Here is a 26,829-nt window from a genome sequence, read left to right as displayed (position 1 = left end):
CATGTCTATATCGACTCAACTAGTCGAGATATGACGATCGGGATACTTTAAGGTGGGCCTAGGACCAATATTTCACAGTGTTACAAACTCATGGGGCTGCGCAAAGCTACCCTGACAACATAGTTGTGTACGGTATAATTACAATTACAATTTTGTTATTATAATATTCTTACAATACGAATAATTGTTTGTATAGAAATAGGCTTATAGTTCGTTCACAGTGTACTGGATTTCGTTAACCCAGTGGGTTTCAACTGCCAATTCCATGGAATATATGTCAAATAAATCCTCATAAAGTAGGTTAACCCGGTAAAAATTCTAATTTATATGCCGTTTAATTTGGCTTCTTAATAATGGAATTGGTCGCTGGGTATTGAAGAACTGATCGTTAATGGACGGCTGGTTACCGTTGGCTTGAGGATACTCGGCCAAGTGATGTCGGCTCCTTGCTAATCGGCTAGTTACACTCGTCTCGGAGGTACACGACTAGCTGATGTCGGCTCGTTCGTGATCTGTTAGGGGTTATTAATGGTGAGCTGGCGGGAAGCTAGCTATGAGCTTGCAAAGCGCGGGGAGCTGACAAGGGTGTAGAGCTGGCAAAAAGTGAGGCCGAAACGTTGCTAACATTTACCAGTATTCAAGAGGAGCCATACTTCATCGTCACTCCCAGTTCGTTAACGTCCGAGATCGACCACTTCGGCAAGGAAAAGTGAAATGCAGTCATATGTTTCCAATTTTTTCATAAATTTCCCTTTGACAGTATTCAGCTTTCAAAATTTAAATGAAAATATCTTCCTTCGAAATATACGCATATCATGTGTTCTGTGGCAAAAATTGCTACATAATTTATATTTATGTATAAATGTTTTGAAGTTACCTGCATCTAAAACTTAAAAATGTAAGATGTAACAACCATGGTAAATCTTGAGAGCAATGTTCAGCTTCAGAAAATATATTTTGTTTAATTTATTGAAAATATGTCAATCGAAATATATAAAATTTTAATGAATTTATTTTTCATATTATTTTAAATTGATAGATGAGTTCCAAATTAATAAGGATTGCCATGATCTAATTCTCAAATGAGACTACCTTCTGTAATTATGCCATGGGTACTACGAAGTGAATGAGAATTATTGTGTAGAACAGGAATTGGGTATGGAAATTCTCGTAGAATCCATGAATGTTTGATATTAAAAATGGCATCGGCCCATATTTTGGTCTGGCCCCATATAACTGCACCGCCCACCTATCTATATTTTCCAAAGTTTAGCCGCAGTTTCCGTATATAGGCTTATAAGAAAAAACTTTCTTATATCCGATAATTCCATATACAAAAAAATGCATATAAGAAAGAAATCTCTGGCTTTTTTGAGTTTCTTATATCCGATAACTACTGTATAGACCCAATTACAAGTTTTTGAGGGAGAAAGTCAACATTTCTAGTCATATACTTGAATAAAATAGTAACAGAATTAGATTCACAACACTTTGGGCAATTTCAATCTGGCAACGCCTCATGTCAAATAGTGTAGCCCCCCATATATTCGGTATTTAAGGAATTGTTGTGGAGTTCGGCTTTTCTGAACACGTTTTTACTAATAAAATATGTCTGATATTTTGTATCTAAAAAATTCTAAATATTTGAATTGTTGTCGATATTAACATAACGGTAGTTTGAACTTAGTCCAAAAAGTAGATAACATTTTCACGGAATATGTAATTTGATTGATTTGTATATCCGCAAAAATGCGGAATGAACAAGGCTATCACATGATCAGCACCGCCTGACTTTACTTTCCTACACATTTTCTATTTTATTTGCACGTGCCCTGAAATTTAAATAGGAAATTGATTGGTGCTGGAATTTGGTATTTAATGACTTCCTAATTTTCTTATCTTTCGATATGAAATCCCCAAAAAGGCAGCAAGACTCTAAGCTTTTTTGGAAACATCTGCCGATAATGAAGTTATTGTTATTGACATCATAACATGCTATTATAAATTTCAATGCACTTTAAATATTTTATTTTTTTTAAAACCTACAGATATTGTGTGATATAATATACAATTGTTCCAAATATTTTCATCATTTAATTCCGGATCATTTTTGTTCGAACGGCCTTGGAGAACCTCGAAGAGAAACACGTTTCAAAATTTATCAGACTTTAAGCAGTATCATTGGCGACAGTAGTTGTGGTCGAAGATACGCCAGTGGTCGAAGACACGGGAGAGGTCGAAGAAACGGTAGTGGTCGAAGATGCGTCAGTGGACGAAGATACGCCAGTGGTCGAAGGTACGGGAGCCTCACTGGACGATGATACAGTTGTAGTGGTGATTGGTTCAATGGTGGTGGTGGGTACAGCACTTTGGCCCAAAATGCAGCTATTCAAATTGCTGTAAACAACTGCGGAATCTTTTTCGTATTTAACCTCAGCTTGAGTATTGCAGACATCTAATTCGCTCTTGATTTCAGTAATTAGCTCAACAAAATCGGACAATTGCATGGTGGCATTGGCAGAGAGGCTATAGAAAATCTTGGATTCATCAGTTCCCTGATAAATAGAGAGGAATTTAAAATTATAATTGATTTGCTTTTCTTTGTCGAGGTTATATTCATCATACCTGATTAATGTAACATTGGAAAATATCTTCAACGGTACCAGCTTGGGGACATTGAACGAGAGCAGCACAGGACGAATTTACAGCAGTGGCAAAGGTATTACGGATGTCCAGAGTAGCGGCTTCAGCATTCGCTTCGGCTTGGGTGGCAACATTGCTGCAATCGGCCAATTCAGCGGCATAGGTTTGAGCGATTTCATTAATAAGTGGAACATAGTAGCTGAAACAGGCCATCGATTGTTCGGGATTGGCTTCAATGTTGCTTGTGGAACTGGTCATGAAATCCAAGAAATTCAAATTAGCCGGTAACTTGTTAAGGACCTGGGTATTGGCCATGGCCATAGCCAGGCAAACACTGATGAAAACAATGGAACTTGTGAAACGCATGTTGCCCGAATTTAAATTTTTAATGTTCGTTTTTTACTATTTCAATATTGTCGAGTAACTGCTGGGAATAGTGCCAGCCGTAAGGTTTTTATACCAATTTGGCAAATTAGTTCTGCCATTTTTGTACATAATTATGTCGTCATGAATTGGAATGTTTTTCCACTTTCCCTATCTTCTGCAGAGACTGTCATAAGTCCATTCTAGGGTAATTGATTATATTTTTTTGTTCAGCAACCCCAATTACTCCCCCTCGCAAAATTAATAACTTATTTTCAAATGAAATGTATTTTTAATTTTCTTGGAAACATGAAATATTTGGTTTTTGTCCGCCTTCTCTCACAAATCAAATATTTACCATTGGTTTTCAAGACATTTGAAAAAAATTGCAAAACTATCCATCATAATTAGATTTTAATGCTGTCATACGTTAAATGCGATATAAAAATATGCGCGTAATGGGCGGGGAATCCCATACAATCGGTACTCTTTACAAATGTACAGATTGAAGAAGCGATTTATGAAAATTGAATTTTAAATTCGAAGCTGTTCTTTATTAAATGTCCTCCCGTATTCAATTTACTTAGTCTGCCTGCTGGAAAACTTTGAAGCAGTAAATCTTTCGTCCATGTTATATCTTTCAATTTTTTTTCATAAATTTCCTAAAATAAATAAATAAATATTTTAAATTTATAAATATTTGTAAGTTCCCTGCCACTAAAACTTATAAATATAAGTTGTAACAACCGTGGTTAAATCTTTAGAGAAAAAATTCTGGTTTAAAAAATATTTTTTGTTTAATTTATTGCAAATATGTCAATCGACATACATAACATTTTATAGAATTTATTTTTCATATTATTTAAAATTGATAGATGAGTTCCAAATTAAACTCTCATCAAACTCTTAAATAAGACTGCCTTCTATAATTATGCCATGATAACAAATATAAGTTTCTGACCTAATGGAAATCAATTTCTATAAAAATTACGAAAATATTGTCACAGAAATTATTGTTCAGTTCCAGTACCTTTTTAATAGTAAAAAAGTAGTAAGTAACTAGTAGTTCAAAACCGCTCTCAGAGTACAAAATAAGTTGAATAAGTGAAAAAGCGTTAAGTTCGGCCGAGACGAACTTTGGATACCCTCCACCATAGATATACTGGCAGGTACTTGAAATGAAAATATAGGGAACATACCAAAAATGGACCTATACCGACATTTCTACAAACCGATTATGTAAACAATAATTTTTAATAGAAAATTATACCCTCAGCCTTTTGGCTAATTAGTGTGTATGCCCTTTCACACGGTGAAAATGTGCCTCATCGAAATATTGGAACCAAAACGCGGAAAAATCAGATAATTATATTAATATAAGAAATGGGGTTATATGGGGACTACGCCATAAAGGGGTTGACTATTAATAATTTTTGGTAGGGAGATTTGTTCCCATATACGGCTACAAAATACCAAATTTCAGTGATTTTGGTTGAAAAACACGCTCAAGAACCTCAAAATGCCGACGTTTGGGGGTACCTTTATATGGGGCTAACAGAAAAAATGGACTTATATTTATAATTTTTAGTGGAGATATTTGGTAACCAATAAGAACCCAATATACCAAATTTCAGCGAATTCCGTTTAAAAACCCTCTGGCTAATGTGTATACACTTTCACACGGTGAAAATGTGCCTCATCGAAATATTGGTTCTAGACCCCATGTTTCTTTGGACCAAATCCGTTTCAGAAAAATTTGATTTCATCCCATCTTATTATGTCTTCCAAACTTAGTTCCCACACAGGGGCTACGGCTAAGCCTAAATGCGGGCTATAGTTCATTATCGAACCGAACGTTCTAGTTTTTTTATCTCGATAACCTTCGCAGGTGAAATGATTACAACAGAGTGTTAGAACCAAACCCAAACCGCGGAAAAATCAGATAAGTATATTAGTATAAAAAAATGGGGTTATATGGGGACTACGTCTAAAAAGGGGTTGGCTATTAATAATTTTTGGTAGGGAGATTTGTTTCCATATACGGCTACAACATACCAAATTTCAGTGATTTCGGTTGAAAAACGCGCTCAAGAACCTAAAAATGCCGAAATTTGGGGGTACCATTATATGGGGGCTACCAGAAAAAATGGACTTATATTTATAATTTTTAGTGAAAATTAGGACGTACCGTTATATTGGGGCTATCAAAAAAAGTGGACCTATATTTATAATTTTTTGTGGAAACATTTAGTACCCAATAAGAACCCAAAGTACCAAATTTCAGCGAATTCAGTTAAAAAACGCGCTCCAGAACCCCAAAATACCGAAAATTGAGGGGCACCCTTATATGGGAACTATGCCTAAACGTGGACCGATATATCGAACTTGACCTGCCTGCAGACAAAAGACAATCCTACGCAAAATTTCAGCACCCTATCTCAATTCCTTCGGAAGATAGCGTGATTACAACAGACGGACATGGCTAGATCGTCATAGAATTTTACCCTGATCAAGAATATATATACTTTATAGTATCGGAAATGAATATTTCGGTGAGTTACAAACCGAATGACAAAATTAATATACCCTCCATACTATGGTGGAGGGTATAAAAATCCGGGAACGCAAATCTAGTAAATATGCCAAAATTAGATGGCAATACTACAAAATAAGAGCCAATTTGAAGTTGGCATTTTTACTCGTACAAATTTTTCGAGTAAAAAGTTTACAAAGAGAACGACATTTTGTTTTATATTCTCTTAAATTTTGTTCAATGTTTTACCAGTTATGTGAGTTCACCAGCGGGTTTCGAGTAAAAAGTAGCAAAACTTGTGAAATTAGTAGATTCTTTTAGGTTCTGGGGAGATTATGCTAAATCGAGATAAATTCAAATCCAACCCTGCTTTTGTACTAAAAAGATAATGACTTAAGGGACGTTTAGATTTACGAAATCCACTCGATCTCAAATGCCAATTCCATTGCTTACACGTCAAATATAATCCACTGGATTTGTGAGCAGGATTAACGTGACGTTTACGCAATTGAATTGACATTTGAGATCGAGTGGATTTAGTAGTCTAAACGTAGCCCTATCCTTAAAGTATGCTACAAAATATGTTACAATTCAAAATCCACATGGCACAATAAATAGGTAGCCCATTTAGCGCAGCTGATGTCCCGATGAACTGTCAAAGTGCATAATTTCTACTTGTATTCGATGTGCAATGTTGCCAACCATTTGAAATTCTATAAGGAAAATGTTGACAGATGGTCGAGACAAAAACAAATGTTTTTGTTGTGATGCATCATCTTATTATTGCATCATGGTTGCCCATTAAAATATTTAAAACAAATTTTTTATGAATTTTTGACCCAATGGGAATTATAAAAAATATTGGTTGAAAAATTGCCACAGAAATTGTGGAGCCTGTGTAATTGTATTTTATTAAAGCTAGGATTTGGTAACTCGATTAACAAATCGAGTCGTTTTTGTCTAAACGCGCCCCTAAGACTATGTATCTCGATTTTGAAATCAAGTCAATTTTGAAGGCATAGTGTAGTGAGAACGTAAACAAAAAAGTGGACAGTTTGAGGAGGTTTCTACTAAAATGGCCGATATTATTCCCTTTCTTACACGACCTGTTTATTGGGACATGGTGTGTATATTTTGGTATGTTCCCGTACTGCAATAATCTACTACTTTTTACTACGATAAAAATTTTTCCATTATGATATCGAACAAAGTAGTTAAAACTAGTAGATTCTTGATAAATCGACAAAGTTTCAAGTACAACTCCACTTTTGCACAAAAAATGATAGCTTCTCCCCATGGCATAAATACAGAAGGTAGTCTCATTTGAGAATTTTATGATGGCATCTCTTTTTAATTTGGAACTCATCTATCAATTTTAAATAATATATTAATTTTTAATAATAATAAAAAATTCCATAAAATTTTATGTATGTCGATTGACATGTTTTCAATAAATTACATTTTACATGTTTTGCAACTTTTTACTAGAAAAACGTTACGCAACCCGCAAAACTGGTAAAACATTGAATCAAATTTAAGACAGCACAAAAAAATGGCGTTTTTTTTTTTTTTTAAAATTTTTAATCGAGAAATTTTGCCGAGTAAAAATGGTAAACAGGAATGCCTAACTCTCATTGGCTGTTATGTTGATTTTGAAGTATTGCCATCTAATTTTGGCATATTTACTAGATTTGCGTTCCCGTACTTTTCAAATTATTTTGTACTCTGAGAGCAATTTTGAAATGCTTCCCTTTTACTAGTACTGGAACAGACCATATATTTTCTAAAGCTGAACATTGCCCTCAACATTTAAGCATGGTTGTTACATCTTATATTTATAAGTTTTAAAGGCAGGGAACTTCAAAATATTTATAAATATAAATTATTTAACAATATTTGCGACTGAACACATTATATGCGTGCGAAGGAGGATATTTTCATTTAAATTTTGAAAGCTGAATACTGTCAAAAACAAATTTATGAAAAAATTGGAAACATATCACTGCATGAGACTACATTTTTGTTTATAAAAAATCATGGCATAATTATACAAGGTAGTCTCACTTAGTCATATGTTTCCAATTTTTCTCATAAATTTGCCAGAAAGTATTCAGTTTTCAAAATTCAAATGAAAATATCTTCCTTGGTTCTTTACAAACATTTTGTACTTAACTTCATTTCTTCGAGTTATTTTCTATCAGAAATTTGTTTTCATTTGCCAAACAAACAAAAATACATACAGAAATAGAGCGGCCCTAAACTAAAAAATTACATATGAGTTGTCATATCGTTTTAACAGATGCAATTTTTCGTGTGGGCCACACGACATGTACGGTATTAACATATGTAAAATTTGACGGTGCATATGTCATGATGGCTCGTGCATCAAAGCCATTAGTAAACATAGATATGGAAATGACATACAGTTTAATTACTCATATAAAAAAATATAAATAATTTCTGAACAAATTACATGGCTCGTGTGAAAAAATTCCAGTGTCATAGTTATGTATCGTATTATCGGTATTTAAAAATAAATTCATACAAAAATTGAAAAGCAAAAATTCACTATTTCTATCAATCAAAAAATGAAATAAAAATATGTGTGATGATAATGATTGTAAAACTTATCAAAATCGGCATTACGAATAATGTTACTTTGTCTGTCTTGTTTACACAATATTCGGGCGTTCACATGTTTGTCGCACAGATAAAACCGCAACAGTTATTTCTAATGTTACGTTCCGACACCAAATATTTCATTGATAAGAAAATAGTTAAACGTGATTCACTTGTTTAATTGTTTTTCTTATCTTAATATTTGACTTTAAACATTGAGTTCGCTATAGCTGCTGACTATAGTTTCGACTATTTTTGACTGTTAATCGAAATTGGTCAACACAAATAAGAGAGATGTGTGAGATTTCTGTGTAGAATAAATTTTGGTAGTAATGAAAATTAAAAACCAAATTACAGATTCGGGTTGAAATATAAAATTTTCTTATTTTTCTTATTGTCAAAAAATATTGTTTTTTATTTTATTTCTTCCTTAGTTAAGTACGTACTGTTGATGGCAATAAAAAACTTCACACACTTTAAACATTTTCAAAAGGTCGAAAACCGAAAAGTAAATTATGTGGAGCTTTGGTATTTATAAAGTTCATATTCGACCCTGACTTCAAACACAGATTTAATGGTCTATGTTTGCTTGGAAGCATGTATGAATAAAACAAATGGTCTGTTCCAGTACTTTTTTAATAGAAAAGCTAGTAAACAGGAATGCCCATAAAAACATTGGTAAAACATTGAATCAAATTTAAGAGAGTACAAAACAAAATGGTGTTCTCTTTGTAAACTTTTTACTCGAGAAATTTGGCCGAGTATAAATGGTAAACAGGAATGTCTATTTTTGATTGGCTGTTATGTTGATTTTGAGTATAAATGGTAAACAGGAATGTCTATTTTTGATTGGCTGTTATGTTGATTTTGAAGTATTGCCATCTAATTTTGACATAATTATTACATTTGCGTTAATGAACTTTTCAAATTAGCTCTGTCTGTTTACTCGATATTTGGTAACAATTGTTACCAAATGTTACTAAATGTTGTCTGTTTGCCCAAAAATCCAGTAAAAGAAAGTCAAGTGAGAGAGCAAGTTTGGCAGTTCAACAACAACAAACTTACTGGAGTTTACTGAAAGAATTTTATGCAGTAAGATTTTGCAAATTACAGAAAATGGAAGAAAATTCGTAAATAATGCAAAGTTTCATTAAATTAGAAAGTCCGCTTTTCCACAGGCAGATTTTTATTTGGCAAATTTTTTGTTTTCTCTTTTGAAATTTTCGCTTGCTTTTCCATTATCAAATTTTTCTTTGCCAAATTTGCGAATCAAAATACAAAAGAAAGAAAAAAAAACATCAAAAGTGTATGCATTTTAAAGATTTTTTTTAACATTTTATTTATTTTTTATATATTTTATTATATAAATTGCAAAAATTAAAAAATTGAATTTTACTTGCACAAATTAAAGCAACAGGTTTGTAAACAAAAGCCGCCTATGTGTCAGTAAAGCGAATAGGTTCAAAAGGAAATGTCAACAAATTTGTTTTCAACGAACAGAGCAAAGCAGAATATCCGTGTACGGCAAATTCTGAACAGGCAAATTTTTGTTTTTCTTCCTCGCACCCCTCTCGCCTACAAACTTAGTATTTGCCAAATAAAAATTTGCCTGTGGAAAAGCAGACAAACTAATTCCGTATATATTTTTAGGCAAGTTCCAGATAGAGGGCAATGTATTGATGCAGGAAGCTTAAATTTTCCCTGGGAACATACCAAATCAATTTTTCGTTTATTATTCATTTTATTTTTAATATTAAATGTAATACAATTAATTATGTTCGTCCTTTGTTTGTTGTTTATTTTGGCGCAAATCAAATGTTTTCTTGAATCAGCTGTTTATTTGCTAAATCTTACTAAATGTTGTCTGTTTACTTTTCTCAGTACTATCGCAAAAGAGAGTAAAAGCGGCTTACTCTCTGAACTAGAACTTAATGAATAAATGTTACTGGAAAAGTAACCAGACACCCCTATTGTTTTTTACTCTGAGAGTGATTTTGAAATATTTCCCTTTTACTATTAAAAAAGTACTGGAACAGATCAATTGTAATATATTTCAATATTTTCAAATATGCCATTTGTCGTACGTAACTAGTTACGGTTTCAAATACAAATATTATTTGAAAATGACAAAATCACAGCCTTACCTAAGGGTCGTACCTAAATTCATGCGTATGCGAACGAATTTATTCACCTCAAAAGTTAAATACATGTATTTCAATGAATGTTACCCAAATACGCATTGCGTATAAAAATATAAAGTTAAAAATTTTCAACTCTGACAATGCGTATATTGAAATTTTTGTTTTTTGAAAATAGAATTCTAGTCATTGAAAAATTTGTTTTTCTATAAATGTAAACTTTTTTCGATCAATTAAAAAATGTTTTCGTCTATTTTCGCCGTTTTTAATTGGCACAGATGCAAATAGAGTCCTTGCGTATTTGGGTAATACGGACGTCTGACAAACCTTATAAAGGTGAGAAGGTGAGTATTTTTGTACGGAGCGCAATAAATTAGATACGACCCTAAAATTCAACTAGCTCGTCCGACGTTATATGAATGTTACCGAATTACGTCGAACGTACAAAATTTCTAGTTGAACAATTTCAACTTTGACAGAACGTATTTTTCATTTTTTTTCCTTTGATGAAAACAAAAACAGAACATTCTGGAAATTTGAAATTTCGAATCGAAACTAAAAATACCTGGATTAATTTAATAAATTTTAAATTTTGTTTTGTGGTTTGCATTATTTGCTTGAAGATATGGATTCGACGTATTTGGGTAAAAAGGCCGTACACAACATTTTGCCATAGTGGGGAAGTTGAATATTTTTGTACGCCCCGTCGGATTTTAGGTAACTTTGTCAAGTACAGATTTGCTGGTGTTACCATCTTCAATTTAGCAAATGAGACTACCTTTAATAATTATGCTTTGTGTGGATTTATTTTTTAGTTCAATTAAGAACGCCAATTGTATTGCTTCGTAGACAACACTGTTTGTTTAACAACCACTACCAATGTGGCAACTACAAATGCCAGCTGTGTGGTGCAAACGTCATCTTTTCATCTCAACAGTCATAGCTGGCTGTCAGAAAACGTCAAATTCTTGTAAATCTTTTTGGCCGTAGTTCGAGTTTTACATTAAATTTTATGTTTTTCTTTGGCATTTGTTTTACGATCCGAGATTATAGGAAACTTCTATAAAAAGCTGTGGCATTACATTAACGAAATAGAAAAAAGAACTCCAATAGCCGGTAAACATAAATGCGAACAATTTGCTAGCAACGGCCATTTGGGATTACGGAAAGAGAAAAACTCAACAAACTTCGAACGACAAGAAAAAAAAGGGTGTTGTTGTGCAGTAGAGTCTAAAAGTCAATACCAGTGAATTGGAGATAAGCCCCAAATATAAACACCAGCAGCCACCATCTGGTCTTATCTAACTCCATTTATTACCCTTAAAAATTGTTTTATTTGTAATTAACAAAAAAAGCAAAACAAATTAACATCATGGATCCCGGTTGGATACTTCACGATGATATGAATTTGTAAGTAAAATATTTGTGACACTGCAACATTTTGGAATTGATTTTTTCGCTTTATGGCTTGATGCCTATGATTTTTTAGTTCAGCTCACAAAATGTGTGTGTTTTGTTGTGGTCTGTCATCATTGCCTTGATATGTGCTGCCTTGTGTTAAAGCCCATACGTATCCATCAAGTACAATACTTGACCCACTAATATTTAGTGGCTTGAATTTATTTGTTGGATTTTGTGGCATGACAATGTTGGTGACCACTTGTGTCTAATGTTCATTTTGTTGCTATTGTTTTTCATATTTTCTTGTACAATATGTATGATTGTGTATTTGTTGTCTTTCATTTTCAGATACATTACACCCGAACAATTTATTGTGGAACCAAATGGAAAAACTGAACTGTTAATAATCGATCGTACTTCAAGTATGGTAAAAGTGCAATGTAAGTTCTATCCGGCAAATGTTTGTTGTCTCGTTTGTCATAGTTTTCTATTTTTAAATTCTTTGAATATTTTGATGCTACTGTCGAATATTCACAAGGCTGCTTGTTGACAGTAGAAACGTCAGCAAACATTGTTGTACCCGCATTATTGTTGCCGTCGATTGATAAGGTTTCATCTTTTAATGTTGATATTGCTTTTAGTTTTCAATAATACATGAATAGTTCTGGCAGAAACATGGGCTTGTACTTGTCGCTATCGGAGTAAATTCAATTTATTTCACCGTTCTGTTGTCGGTATGTGTAATGTTTATCAGAATTGGTGGAAAGTCTAAAAGCCAGATAATATCTCCACTATTTTAATAACTTCCACCGTTTGTAACACAGTTCGCAATATTTAAAATAGAGTATCGACATGTTTCACGTTATTCTACTGCTATTATGTTCGCTATTGCAAATGGGATATGTTTTTGGTATGGCATTGTTATTACTCCTAGGATGTTTGGTACTGAAAATTGGTCCATGGCTTGGTATAGTCCCCATATAAAGGTACCTCCCATATTTTGGGGAGCTTGTGTACGTTTTTCAATCAAAATTGCTATAATATCGTATTTTGTGTCATTGGGTAGCAATGCTTCCTGATCAATATTGTTCAACTTTTTACGATATCCCCCATATAACGATTCCTCCCAAATTTCCATATTTTGGGGATAATTTAGTTTTCGAATTTTTATTGGAAAGGAGACCTTCCTATCGAAAAATATTATATCGCCTTCAAAATCCACAACTACCCCATTCACCTACTGGGCGCGTGAACTAAGACTAGATCTAGACATGAGAGTTGATTACTGAACAATTCTGAATTTCCAACACCCCATGATCCTGGGTGTTGTGTTCGATATCCTATTAAATTTCATCAAACATGCAGCGTACATTAAAGGGAAAATCCAGACAACAAATAAGGTTCTGAAAGCGCTGACAGGAACCTCTTGGGGAAAAGTCTAGACTGCCCCAGTCTGGACTTCCTTCTTTAGCGACAACCAATGGCGTAATCTCCAAAATGTGCGGAATAGTGCCTTAAGGATTTTTACCGTATGTGTTTTGATGTCGAGCGTGGATTATTTTCATACGGAGGCGAGGATACGGCTTATGTTGAGTTTGGGGCTCATCTCCGATTTTTCTGATTTTTACCACATGTAGATATCGTCTCCCTGATCACGAAAATATATGACATTAATGGGGAAACGCATATTTCGCGAGATATGAACCTCTGAATTTCCGGGATTCAGAAAAATCCGAGATGAGCCCCTAAATTCAACTTGTTTCAACAGATTGTCAATTGCGGCAGGTCTGAAGCTGCTGCATACCCAGACGATCCAAGAAACCGTTCCCAGTACCTTCTTGGCATGGATACTTACTTAGCTGGCTTGTTTCAGAAGGTTGTTCCATAAGCCGAGCTTAAAAAATTTTCTCTCAAACACCCCAAGAGCTGCCTCATCTGCTTGCGCGAGTACCCATGCTTCAGATCCATATCTATGTAATCAGTTTAGAAACAAGACCACCTCCCTCCAGACCAAACTCACACTTTACAAAACGCTGATACTACCCGTGCACGGATAGTAGCGGAAATCGAAGATCAATGTTGAAACTGCTTCCAGTCTCCGCACAATACGACACACATATTCGCTGTCCAAATAACCCTACAGATTAACGCCCTGTGGACCTTTGGAAAAGACCAGTGGAAGTGACCCAATTTCTGTAAATACCAACAGATTATATCCTCAAATAATCTAAATATATAACACACCATAAAATAAACTATTCATCCAACCACATCCATAGAACCACACACATCCAATAACCCAATATCCCAATACCATTGTAGGCAGGGATTGGATATTTCAATTTAATATATACATTTTACTGGATTATATTCAATTTATTGTTGTTCTCACAAAATTTAAAATTGTTATTTTAAAAATCGATATTTTTACTTACTTTTTCCAGCCCTAACAAATCAATTGGCAAATCTTTCACCAAAACGACGAGTGTGCGGTATACTCGGTACAATACACTTGATCGGAGGGGATTACTTAGTTGTGGCAACACATCGTCTATATGTCGGTATGATCGATGGTGGAGTAATATGGCGTTTAGCTGGCTACGACATAATTCCGTACATTCCAAAAACTACGCATTTAACACCAAAACAACGAGAACATAACGAAACCTATTTGCAAATGTTACGAAAAACTTTAGATACGAATTATTTCTATTTCTCGTATGCGTTCGATATAACGCATTCACAACAACGCTTGCACACCATGGCCGTTGAGGAGAGACAACAAAGTCTGTTCGAACGGGCCGATAAACGTTTTGTGTGGAACGGTGCGCTGTTGAATAATTTCCAGTGCAATGAAATGCGTAATTTCCAATTGCCATTGATATTGGGATGTAAGTACTTGTAATGTAAAATAAATTATATTTTATTAATTATGTTTTTTTTTAATTTCAGTTGTTTCCATTAACCAGGTGCAAATTAATGGTCAAACTTTCTTTTGGTCCATTGTTTCGAGGCGTTCGATACACAAAGCCGGTACACGTTTCTATAGCCGTGGTATTAATGAACATGGTCAAGTGGCAAATTATGTGGAAACTGAACAAATTGTGGAATATAATGGACAGATCATTGCCTTTGTTCAGGTAATTTTGTAAATATTCGAATGAAGATTCAGACTGCCAAATATTGGATTAGACGAAGCGCTTTTTCTTTCTAAGATATGAAAAAAGTTGGAGATGATTTGAAACAAAAAGCCATTTCTTGTCTCCCAATGTTTTCATTAATTGAAGTAGTGTTTGATAAAATATCTCGTATAGACTCTTTTCAATATTATTATTTTATTGAGCCCATATATTCTTTCTTTTCAGACACGTGGCAGTATGCCCTTCTTCTGGCGGCAATTGCCCAATATTCGTTACAAACCTCGTCCAGTTTTAGTGCCTGGAGAAGATCACTTAGGTGCCTGTGAAAGACATTTTGAGGAACAAATTTCAAAATATGGCCGACAAGTTTTAGTTAATTTGGTAAGTCCTCAATATTTCCCTTGGATTGGTAAAGCTTTTTAATAACTTTTTTTCTTTTCTACAGGTTGACCAAAAAGCTGCAGAAGGCGCCCTTGAAAATGCCTATCGCACATTTGTCCAACAGCTGGACAATTCCAATATACGCTATGAAGCATTCGATTTTCATGCAGAATGCAAGAAAATGCGATGGGATCGCTTGAATATTCTAATAGATCGTCTGGCTCATGAACAAGATGTTTTCTCAGTGTTCCATGCGAGCGATGATAAACATGTGCTGTCCCTGCAACAGGGTGTCTTCCGTACAAATTGTATTGATTGTTTAGATCGTACAAATGTTGTCCAGAGTATGTTGGCACGCCGTTCGCTGTGTGGTATTCTCGAGAAATTGGGAATATTACGTGTTGGCCAGAAAATTGAGTCGGCATCACCAGCATTTGAAGTTATATTCAAGGGTGTGTGGGCCGATAATGCGGATATGATTTCGTTGCAATACTCTGGAACGGGAGCATTAAAGACCGATTTTACACGTACCGGTAAACGAACAAAAGCTGGCCTTGTTCAAGATGGTGTCAATTCAATGACACGTTATTATTTGAATAATTTTGCTGATGGTTTTCGGCAGGTGAGTAATGAGGATATTTAATAATATATTTGAGGGACAGGGAGCTAATGTGGAGCATTAAGTGATTTGAAATAATTATTTTGAAGAGGTATTGCACAAGAAGGGGGGGAATACCTTAAGGTCTTTGACTTAAGACGGTCTAAAATGCCTGGAAATTTTGGCCAATATCCTTGTATGTAGTGGTTAAATGCCGGGAATGTATTAACAACTGAAAGGATCCGTTTCCACGACATAGCAGTCTACGATCCGAAACTATCCGAATCTTAATCGGCCAACGTCTGTCACCTAAGGCCATAGTGTAAAAGCAATAGCGCTGCTACAACAATAACACCTGAAAAGATAGGATTATGGTCATTCGGCTTAGTTTGGCAGGATGAATAAGCGCTAGTCACTGACATATATGGAACCATCATGAAATAGTTTTAAATATTTTCGTTCTATCTCTCTTTAGCTATAACTAATTATTATACCTTGGCTATAAGGACCAATTCATAATATTATTAAATTCAAGTGGCTGCATTTATTCTTAAACCCAGTTTTTTAAACAGCTTTTTCCTATGCACTTTTCATTCAACTCTAATAAAATTTGTTTTTTCACTTTCTTTCAGGATGGAATTGATTTATTCTTGGGACGTTATGTTGTCAACGAATCTTTACCCTCACCATTAGAAGTGAAGCACTCATGGCGCTATACAGCTGTAAGTATTCTCTACAATATTCATGCAATATGTGTAACAATATTAAATTGATTTTTTTCTTTTTTACTTTCAGTTCCCTGTCATTTTGATATTCTCCATGGCTATGTTATTCCTTACCGCATTAGTTCCACCAGAATTCAATACTGAAAATCTACTATTTATGCTATTCTGGGGTGCCTTAATCGGTGTCAGTATTAGTGGTATCTTCCACTATAATCTAGAGTTTGTCGATTGGCCGAGGCTTTTTCCGCCCATTAGATTTCAAGTCTAACAGTAGATTTAGAATTGGCCGTGCTGATAATGGTGGTTCGCATGATATATTTCGTGTATAGGAAAAAATTGAAATTCAAATTGCTTATATCAGCGTCGTCGTGTTCATTATTATTTTTCGTTTTGTAAGATTTATTCCTTATGTCAAAAAAAAAGAGACAATGACGGTATAAATTCTTTCAATTATGTTTTTCTGATGATTTATCCAACACGCCCAAATGATGCTGTTTATATAGTCTAAAGAAGACAAAGCTTTTCCCAAATTTACTATAATACATAATTCACACACACACAACTCTTATATATTTTTATATAATTTGTAAATGTTTGTTTATTTTTTTTTTCAACTATACGCTGTTCTTCCTAATGTTAATCTATGAGTAATGTCTCTTATAATCATCATATTTATAATGTGAATATTCCCTTTCCCATTACTTTGTGTCACATATAGTTTACTAAATCTCTACAAATCGGTGTATTTCTTTTTCTTTCTAGTTTATTATATAAAAAAATAATTTAATTTTTTTCTATCGTAATTATTTTAATTATACACCCTAGTACTAAAGTTATTGTAGACTAGCGAGCTTTAATTTCATTTGAAATTTAGACAATTGTTATGCTTGCACAACCAGTCGTACCAACTGGTGGTCTACGAGAGCTTTTCTCTCAGAAAATAATACTAAGCACTGGCGTAGAAAATATAATTAATAATAATTAAAAAACAAGTTATATTTGAATAAATAATGAAATTCTTCATACATAAACCCATTCCTTTTATTTAATGTTAAAAATTAGTGTAATTTTGTAATAAAAAACTATTAAGGAAAGTAGCAAAGTCGGGCTGGGTCGGTACTTTGGGTATATTCTACATATGTATCCTAACCATTTCATGTCAATGTTCCTTCGAGGGAAATTGAAAGAATTTTAATATGTGACCTTTTGTCTATACATTTATGTAAATTGATTTATAGGACCCTTGATACACGCTATACGGTATTCCGCACTGATCACAATTTAATCTCAATCAGACACTCGTTCGAAATATGAATGGAAGCTTTGTCTCCATCTGCACCAATTAAAAAAAACGTCATTCTAGTCTCAATTTTATTCATTGTTCAACATTTCGTGTCAATCGGACAAGCATTAGGAGTTTGGTGCACAATTTACCTAAAATCGGACGAAAATATATATGTATATGTGGGAGCTATATCTAAATTTGAACCGATTTCAACGAAACTTGCTAGAAATAAATTTATATTAACTTCAGTACATTTTACAAAATTGTGTATCAGTCGTACAAACCTTGGGGCTACAATAATATGGGAGCTATATCTAAATCTGAACCGAAACTTAGCACACAATATTCTAGACTCATTTTAGTACACTATGTCAAATTTCGTGCAAATCAAAAGATATGTAGGGGCTTTTACATAAAATCAGACGAAAATATACATATGGGAACTATATCTAAAACTGAACCGATTTTCACAAAACTTAACACACATCCTTCCAGACTTAGTTCAGTACGCTAAGCTAAATTTCGTATCAATCGAAAGAAATATAAGTGACCATTTCCATAAAATCGGACTAAAATATATATGGAAGCTATATCTAAATCAGAACCGATTTTCACGAAACTTAGCACTCATTATGCTAGACTTAATTCAGTACGCTATGCCAAATTTCGTGCCAATCGAAAGGCATATAGGGGCTTTGGTGCACCATTTACATAAAATCAATAGAGTTAGTAATTGGGCCAAATAAATGAGCTGTGCCGATTTTCATCCAAATCGGATCATAAATGCGACCTGTTGTTTGTTTACAATTTAACATGGACAGACAGACGGACGTGCGGACATGCATAAATCGACTCAGAAATTGATTTGATTCTATGCTTATTCTCAAAAGGAACCATGGGTCTCGATTCCTTTTGCCTGTTACACACTTATGGACAAAGACATAATACCCTGTACCATAATGTGGTGAAGGCTATTAAAATAAGCATGGCAATAGATAGCGCCACCATGAGGAAAATGGCAATACTACTGCGTTGTTTCTAGATAACGATAGATGACATTCCGAACCACCTTGGGCAGACCAATTTGGCAGAGTAGTAACAAGGGAAACAAAAAAGTAGGCCTTTTGGTATTCTATAAGAAAACCTTTTACACAGACATTCCTAGACAGACTGTTTTGGTTGTATGCCATAAAACGGCCCGTCCGATTTTAGATATTTTGGATTTTTAGATGCATTTCCTAACGGTAGTGACTGTAATTTTGTATTTTGGATATTGTCTTATTGAATCATTGAAAACAATTATCAATATGGTTCCATATATTGACCTAACCTAGCCCTCATATAATGTGCCATATGAAGTGGACTTAATCTAGGTTTAGTGAAAACATTACGGAATGTTTGGATGAAATTGGAAATTCCGTTCACTTCAAATTTCCCATGTGTTGACTTTTTGTGGCCCCAATTCAAAACATTGCAAATGATTGGTTATCGTACTCATTAGCCAGGCGGACGTTAGAATTACTGCAATTATTTCGCCTTTGTCAAAGAAAAACTGTAAAATGTACCGAATTTTCTCTTTGTTCACTTCCATTTTCAACACCCTGTAACTCACAACTGAATGATAAAACAAAAAACATCAAATAATTGTTTACTGCGAAATGTCACCTTTCCAACGAGCATAAATCTGAAATTGTTTGATCGATACTTTACGAGAAATCTGTCAGTACAGCCATCTGGTGAAAAATAATGGATTTCTTTTCCCCAACCTAATATTTCTAGAAACCAATTTCTTGGTCCCCGGGCAGCTAAATTTCTTACCGTTACCCAACCTTTGTCCGATCTCTTAAAACAACTTTATATTCGATTTTTAAATCGACAAACTTTATTTCATTTATAACAAATATATATCGCAACAACTAAAACGTGACTTTCTATCTTTTTTTTTTTAAAATAACTAAAATATTTATCTACAGGGAACGCGTTAGACGCATTAAACCATAGGGATTTTTATTGCTTAAATATTTCAGCTGTTCTTCAAACCCTTCTGGGGTCTTTTGTATCCAATGACGATCCAAATAGTATTGTATACAACTATGGAATTCCTTGTCGGTATAATTATCCACATGTACGGGAACAAATGGATCTAAATGTTCAAAACCTTGTGTACCCAATAGATAACGTGGCATATATGAATCCATATAACCTTCGGTCATGGCGATCTTATCCACAGTCAATACACATACACCATTTGTCCAGTCGTAATTGGTAATGTCCAAGAAGGGTTTAGTGAGGGTTATACGATCGGGGGTAACCTTTTGTTTGTTATCGGTTAAGATACGTGTTTCCGGATGGAAGAACGCATTAAAACCATCAATGGCCACCATTGTTTTACATCTACCGGCAGTCGAGTGTTGTTTGATTTCATTTAGCAAAGCGGCAATAGTTTCGGAAGCAAATTTAATACGCTGTATACCATGTTCGACAAGTTCGGCAAGTTTGCTACCAGCTGGGGTGGATTCACGTTTTGACCAAACATAATCTTTGGAAGTTTTCAAATCCAGTGTGGACAATAGCTTGGCATTTTGATTCTTAAAGTGGACCAACCAAGCGGCAGCATCAAAGGGCAGATCGATGAAACCTTCTTGTTGTTCGGCATTTGTGGTTTCTTTGGGACGTTTCATCCAATTGGCAACCCAAGGGATGTGCACCAAGAGGAAATCATTTTGATGGCCATAGTGGATAATGTGTGCCAAACTAAGGGATTTGCCAACACCATCTTCTCCATAGAGGACATAGCGTACTGTGGGCTTATTGAAATCCGTGTTGCGAATGTAATCAATGATTTCCAAGGCTGGCTGTCTAACCATCAAACAGGCTTCAGTGAATGTTTTCACTTGCTGATCGAATTGTTTTGGGAAACCGCCACCACCGAATATTTGTTTCTTAGTTTCCAAAGGTATGCTGTAGAATTTTGCCTCATGAACCTTATTGTGGGCCTTAGTATTTGCTTCATTGGTGCGGTAATCAGTCGGCACTAAAGATTCGCGTGCCGCTTCACTTGAGGCATTTGCGGCTGCTGTGGCAGTATGCCGTTGCGTCAACTGGGGTAATTTTCGTAACGACTGACGAACAAACATCTTTTGCCTAGAATTTAAGTCATTATTAGTTAAATTTTAATAGATTTTTAGTTAAAATTTTACCTTGAGTCCGCTTAAATAATTACCAGCAGAGAATAGGGTTATGAAAATCGACTTTTAACTAATCGAAAAGACAAAGTCACCTACTATGTTTTATCGCCGACTACATGTAAATCCCATTATATGGAATTTTAATTTTACACCATTTTTAAAAATGATCGAAATACAATTTTAGAACATTGCAGAAGCTATAAGAATTTAATAATTCAATTTCTCTTATGGGCAGGTGGAAAATTTAGCATAACAGAAAAGAATTCAATAAAAAGGCGGTTTTGGCGAAAATTTGACACTTCAAGTAAACTAGACAGTATAATTAATTTTTTTCAATCCTTATAACGACGAAATTATTCTTAGACTGTGAGATCATCGCCGTTTATACAATACATTGAAGTGAGTGTGCTTGTAGAAGACAAGGCTAATTCACAGGTAATACTGGGATATACATAAAATTATTGTGAAGTTTTACAAACTTCGAATGAAATCTATGACTATGTATTTTCCCACAATTTGCGATTGAATATAAGTTTCAATCTGTCAGCCCAAAACAATGATATTTGGGGTAAGTTTTACGAAGTTACCAAATCTCCTTCTACCTGTTTTGTATTGGGAATTTTGGGAGCTCCTTTTAAAAGCTATGTGCCTCGATACCGCCCTTGAACACCGCACGCCAATCGGTATAGGAATGTATTACAATTATATATCATGACACACACTCTAACTATCGTTGTCGGGTAGCATACACTTGACAAACGAACTTTCTTGATAGCTCCTTATAACTGGTGTATCTAAAAGTATTCCACAGGCTGTTATTTAGTTCGGTTTCAAGTAGTCAGAAGGACTTTGATGTTGAAGAAAGTTGGTACATGGTGGACCAGATTATTTCAAGCAAATGGCTGCAATATGGAGGATGGCACCGGTACAAGTGATATAAATAAATTGTGCAATCTTAATGAATAGTGCAGCGTCTTATGGACTTCGAACTTGTCAAAGAATATGGGATTAGTGACTAGGGGTCGGTGATTAGATATGCATGTTTATAGTCAGTCCATGGCATGATATCCATACGCCAATAGTCTTCCTAGATTTCTGGATCAATGCATGGATGACGAGCATGCTGGAGGTGGATTAAACGGATATTCCAATTAATGAATCTGATAATCTGGAAGATATATTGCGAAAAATCTAGTACTATAGGAATTGAAGAAGCTTAATCCATTTGGGCGAAAATTTCACTGCCATTATGAGGAAGAAGAAGATGAAAAAGGTATCTAACTAATGGATGTTAGATGATGGAGTATTGTTGTTGTTGTAGCAGCCCTATTGATTTTACAAAATGGGCTGAGGTGACAGATGTTGGCCGAGAAATACTCGGATCGTAGATTCCTCTGGAAACGTTGGTTAGATCCGAAAAAATAAGGTTGGGGTTTTTTTCAGAGCATACTAGTCTTAGTGGTTTTATGCGACAGTATCTGTGATGATCTCTCATTTTTTTAAGAGGATTCTTGTTAAATGTCCTTGGACTTTTAACAAATTAGATTAAAACTTTCGTTGTTTTTTATCAGTAAAAAATTAATATATTTTATTATCCATACTCGTGTAAAAAACAATAAAAATATAATCGTAAAAATGACCACTTAGAAACAATCAGGATAACCGACAGTTGGTCCAAAACCTAAACCAAAACCACCACCGTAACCATAACCTGCACCGAAACCATATGTTGCTGGAATACTGTGGCCATAAGAAGCTGAACCGCCATAATATCCACCGGCAAAAGATCCAGCACCAGCGTATGAACCATAGGGCGCAACACCATATGAGCCAACACCATAAGATCCAGCACCATATACACCTACACCATAAGATCCAGCACCATATGACCCAACACCGTACGTTGTTCCAATTGCCGGGGTCACAACGGGTGTAGTAACTGCAGTAATAACTGGTGTTGTGACCGTGCTAACAGGAGCTGCAATTGTAGATACGGCCGGTACAGCATATCCACCACCATAACCATATGAACCAACGCCATACGAACCACCAGCATAGGATCTGGCATAACTGCTTCTGGTGCTGGGAACAACTGTCACCTTAACTACTTTGACATTATTTTCGCCATATCCATAGTTGGCGCCATAACCACCACCATAGCCGCCGCCATAACTATAGCCACTGCCATAGCTAGTACCGCCTCCACCACCAACAAGCAGACCCAACTTGCCGAAAGTTGCCTGTGTCGGTTTTGTCAACAAAGCGATTAGGGCAAGAACGCAGACGAAGCACTTCATGTTTATGGATTTTGATTTTAGGAACTTAGAGATGTCGTTTTTAAATTCTTGAACCCCTTTTTTGGTTTGTTATCCACTGAAAATATGTATGTTGTGTAGATTATGTGTGTTGATCGACTGATGACATTGTTGGGTCAAACCAAAGATTTTATAGTGTTTAAAGTAATTGATGGTACACAATGGATAGCATTGTTTCATATGTTGTTGTTGCTGCTGTATGGGAGTTAATAGTTCTGTTGTTGCGGTCGTTGTAGTTTGAACTATGCTCAGCATTGAGTAAAAATATTTGTTTGTCAACTTTTGTTATTCCCTCCGCCCTATAAACCCTTCGCTAAGCATTTAGTGTTATTTTACATCCTAGACTAAGATGTCATTTGCCATTCCGATGGACATATTGAACTATATATTAGAAAAATAATTTTTCGCGAGAGTTGGATTTTTTTAATAAAAATAATCTTTAAGAAACCTGCATATATTTTTAAGATTTATTTGCAATATCGCGAATTTTTAAGGAATATTTTTGTACCCTTCACCACACTGTGGTACAGGTTATTATGTCTTAGTGCATATGTTTGTAACAGGCAAAGGGAAACGAGATAGACACATGGTTCCTTTGAGTATATGCATAGAATCACATTCTGAGTCGATTTATGCATGTCCGTCCAAGTATTTTTGTGAACAAAATATAGGTCACATTTATGATCCGATTTGGATGAAATTTGGCACATGTCACTTATTTGGCCCAAGGGCGAACCCTATTGAAAATCGAAATTTGATTGAGATTTAGATAAAGCTCCCATACATAGTTCAACACTCGGCCTCGTCCGCCTGGATTTTTATACCCTTCACCACACTGTGGTACAGGGTATTATGTCTTTGTGCATATGCTTGTAACAGGCAAAAGGAAACGAGATAGACACATGGTTCTTTTTGAGAATATGCATAGAATCATTTTCTAAGTCGACTTATGCATGTCGTCCGTCTGTCTGTCCATTTTAAATTGTGAACAAAGTACAGGTCGCATTTATGATCCGAATTGGATGAAATTTGACATATTTGGCCCAAGGACGAAATTGGGAAAATCGGTTCAGATTTTATAGCTCCCATATATGTTTTCATCCGATTTAATGTAAATGGTGCACAAAAGCCCTATATATCCTTCGATTTGCATCACTTTCTAAGTCGACTTATGCATGTCCGTCCGTCTGTCTGTCCATGTTAAATTGTGAACAAAGTACAGGTCGCATTTATGATCCGAATTGGATGAAATTTGGCATATTTGGCCAAAGGACGAACCCTATTGAAATTGAGAAAATCGGTTCAGATTTTATAGCTCCCATATATGTTTTCATCCGATATAATGTAAATCGTGCACAAAAGGCCCTATATATCCTTCGATTTGCACGATATATGGCATAGCGTAATGACTTATGTCTACAATGATTCGTGTTAAGTTTCCTGAAAATCGGTTCAGATTTAGATATAGATCCCCTATATATTTTGGTCCGATTTAAGGTAAATGGTGTACCAAAGTCCCTATATATCTTTCGATTTTCACGAAATTTGGCATAGCCTACTGAATTAGGTCTAGAATGATGTGTGCAAAGTTTCATGGAAATCGATGATGTTCATGGAAATGATTGATGTTAGTCGGTTGAATTATAGATAAAGGTCGCATATTTAAGTATGTACAATATTCCCTCGAAGCAACATAGACATGGAATTTTTAGGATACATATGTGGAATATACCCAAAGTGGTGAAGGGCATCATCAGAGATGGTCCGTCAGAAACAGTGACGTAAATGACACGCAAAACCATTACGTTTTTGACAAAAGACTTATTTTCATTAACGATATGGAAATTATATATGCTTCACTGACCACCATATACAATTTTAAATTTTTCTTCTCAAAAAAAGTTAAAAATTTTTATCAGGATGAGTATGCAATATTTAGAAAAATGTAAAAATATTATATATTCTTCAAAATAACTGTTCATGGTGAAAATATTGAAATGAACGACGTTTACTACTTTTATTACATTTTATACAGGTATATGACTTTTTTGACGTTTACAGATTTTTTTATAGTCGAAAACCTAAAAAATCTTCACACGGACCATCCCAGGGGATCATATAGCCGGCCCAGCCCGACTTTACTACTCTCCTCACTGGTTTTTAAGATACATTTGAATTTATAAAGTGTTTATTTGAAGAACATGGATTTGTTGAAGAAAAAAAAAAACCAGTAAGGAAAGTAGTAAAGTCGGACGGGGCCGACTATATGATACCCTTCACCACTATGGATATATTAAACAGGACTATTAACATGAAATTGGATGAAATAAAATATGTGATATTTATCTAAATTTGAATCCTCCTAGATCTATCCATAAACATGTCATTCGTCTGTTACAATGGGACAAAAGTATGTAAATCGATTTCAAACAAATATAAATAGGTCATCCGTTGGGCTATATATGTATTTCTAGAAAACGCAACTACGTAATTATATGCTCAATTTTGTAAGTTGTGCAAAAGTCTGTCAATCTGACTAACATGAGCAGTTTGATGCCCAATTTACTTGAAATCGGGCGAAAATATATATGGAAGCTTTATCCAAATATTAAGCGATTTCAAACAAACTTGTCACAGGTTAGGTTATAATAATTTCAGAACGTTTTGTTCCTATTGGTTCCTTGGTGCGTCAATTACTTAAAATCAATCTATAATAAAAGGGAGCTATATTTAAATCTAGGCCGATTTTCACGAAACAAGGCAGATATCACTCTAGGCTCAATTCAGTACGTTATGCCAAATTTCGTGCAAATCGAAGGATATATAGGGACTTTGGTGCACCATTTACATGAAATCGGACGAAACTATATATGGGAGCTTTATCTAAATCAGGACTGATTTTCTCAAAACTTGGTAGACATCACTCTAGGCTCAATTCAGTACGTTATGCCAAATTTCCTGCAAATCGAAGGATATATAGGGACTTTGGTGCACCATTTACATGAAATCGGATGAAACTATATATGGGAGCTATATCTAAATCTGGACCGATTTTCTCGAAACTTGGCAGACATCATTCTAGACTCAAGTCAGTACGTTATGCCGAATTTCGTGAAAATCGAAAGATATATAGGGACTTTGAGGCACCATTTACATGAAATCGGACGAAACTATATATGGGAGCTATATCTAAATCTTGACCGATTTTCACGAAACTTGGCAGACATCATTCTAGACCTAAATGATTAGGCTGTACCAAATTTCGTGCAAATCGAAAGATATATAGGGACCGTTTACATTAAATCGGTTAAATATATATGGGAGCTATATCTAAATCTGAACCGATTTTTCCCAATTTCAATAGGGTTCGTCCTTGGGCCAAACAAATGAGCTGTGCCAAATTTCATCCAATTCGGATCATAAATGCGACCTGTACTTTGCTCACAAAAATACATGGACAGACAGACGGACGGACGGACATGCATAAATCGATTTAGGAA

General features: G+C 34.8%; 4 protein-coding genes across 4 annotated transcripts; 1 reads left to right on the top strand and 3 right to left on the bottom strand.

Annotated features, from left to right (window-relative positions):
• Positions 1 to 2,168: 2,168 nt before the first annotated feature.
• On the bottom strand, positions 2,169 to 4,866 carry LOC133338474 (uncharacterized; the record flags this gene model as incomplete). The annotated part of the gene is made up of 4 exons (XM_061546647.1): positions 2,169 to 2,555; positions 2,626 to 2,995; positions 3,968 to 3,984; positions 4,819 to 4,866. Coding segments are annotated over 4 exons (822 nt in total), but the record flags the coding sequence as incomplete, so codon positions are not given.
• Positions 4,867 to 11,668: 6,802 nt separating this feature from the next.
• Positions 11,669 to 16,857, top strand: LOC133338486 (phosphatidylinositol-3-phosphatase SAC1). The gene is made up of 8 exons (XM_061546657.1): positions 11,669 to 11,706; positions 12,046 to 12,137; positions 14,142 to 14,588; positions 14,650 to 14,837; positions 15,063 to 15,218; positions 15,283 to 15,840; positions 16,449 to 16,538; positions 16,612 to 16,857. The coding sequence occupies exons 1-8, from the start codon at positions 11,669 to 11,671 to the stop codon at positions 16,807 to 16,809; spliced, it is 1,767 nt and encodes a 588-aa protein (XP_061402641.1). The 3' UTR covers positions 16,810 to 16,857.
• Positions 16,858 to 19,785: 2,928 nt separating this feature from the next.
• On the bottom strand, positions 19,786 to 20,963 carry LOC133338508 (small ribosomal subunit protein mS29). Its single transcript, XM_061546679.1, has one exon. It carries the CDS (start codon positions 20,961 to 20,963, stop codon positions 19,794 to 19,796), a length of 1,170 nt encoding a protein of 389 aa, XP_061402663.1. The 3' UTR covers positions 19,786 to 19,793.
• A 1,694-nt stretch (positions 20,964 to 22,657) lies between these two features.
• LOC133338497 (shematrin-like protein 1) lies at positions 22,658 to 23,311 on the bottom strand. Its single transcript, XM_061546668.1, has one exon. It carries the CDS (start codon positions 23,309 to 23,311, stop codon positions 22,658 to 22,660), a length of 654 nt encoding a protein of 217 aa, XP_061402652.1.
• Positions 23,312 to 26,829: the final 3,518 nt, after the last annotated feature.

The sequence above is a fragment of the Musca vetustissima genome, unplaced genomic scaffold (genome assembly GCF_032173495.1).
Source record: "Musca vetustissima isolate MV318-11 ecotype Yass unplaced genomic scaffold, APGP_CSIRO_Mvet_v1 utg101668, whole genome shotgun sequence".
Lineage (NCBI taxonomy): Eukaryota > Metazoa > Arthropoda > Insecta > Diptera > Muscidae > Musca > Musca vetustissima.
Note: the sequence above shows the minus strand (reverse complement) of the source record. Positions and strands in the feature narration are given on the sequence as shown.